Raw genomic sequence first — 848 nt, forward strand, 5'->3', positions numbered from 1 at the left:
TATCTGTTTTGCTCACTACTTCAGATAATGTCAGGTTTGGGTTTTTTTTTGTAGAACCCTGTTTAAGTTTGTGGTGTGAAAAACAAACAAACAAACAAACAAACCCACAAATAAGACCAAAACAAAAAAAACACCACCAAAACAAAAAAAACTACGAACAACACAAAGATAGCGTTTTAACTTGTGATCTTCCAGTGTGATTTTCCTACATCTACTCACCCACAGCTCTTGTTTGTTTTGAATTCCTCTAATTGTAATCTTTCAGAACTGGTTGATTAAGAGCTTTGAGCAGTTAAGGAGGGCCCTGATAGTGTTCCCACCACTTGATTGCCCTGGTTTTGTTACACTGCCTTTGCAAGGGGGCTGTTTCTGTCTTGCAGTCCTTGGTGTGTTGCAGAACTTTGTGTAATACTGAAAAGTTTTATTTTGCCAGGCATTTCTGCTCTTTAGGCAAGGTTATTTCTACTGGTTGACGTGAACTTTTTTCCCTTAACTTGCTTCACTTTTATTCTTCATGCTCAGTAATATTAATCTCCTCCATCTTTTTGGTTTTTCTGAAGAGGAGAAAGTAACATAGGGCCATAACTAAATTGTTTCATCAATTTATTTTCTGATTCTAGGACTTGACAGGCTGATCTCTCTCATTGTTGACGCTCCAAGTATCCGAGATGTCATTGCTTTTCCTAAATCATTCAGGGGACGAGACCTGATGAGCAACGCTCCAGACTATGTCACTCCGGAGGAACTAGAGCCATATCATATCCAGGTTTCCTGGCCTCTTGCAGAAAAAGAGGCAAAGAAAAGCTGATTTAAAGCCAGTGATGTAAGCTGATCTGTTTTAACCAGAG

General features: G+C 39.0%; 1 protein-coding gene across 1 annotated transcript in view; it reads left to right on the plus strand.

Moving 5' to 3' along the window:
* The window catches only part of DARS2 (aspartyl-tRNA synthetase 2, mitochondrial), a gene marked incomplete at its 5' end in the record, with an annotated part of 12,122 nt that extends 11,314 nt beyond the window's left edge, over positions 1–808 (plus strand). The window contains one exon of the mRNA XM_009879269.1: positions 621–808. Coding sequence (XP_009877571.1) covers positions 621–808 — 188 coding nt within the window. The remainder of the gene's footprint in view (positions 1–620) is intronic.
* Positions 809–848: the final 40 nt, after the last annotated feature.

Source organism: Apaloderma vittatum, unplaced genomic scaffold, assembly GCF_000703405.1.
Source record: "Apaloderma vittatum isolate BGI_N311 unplaced genomic scaffold, ASM70340v1 scaffold6472, whole genome shotgun sequence".
In the NCBI taxonomy this organism is placed as follows: Eukaryota; Metazoa; Chordata; class Aves; order Trogoniformes; family Trogonidae; genus Apaloderma; species Apaloderma vittatum.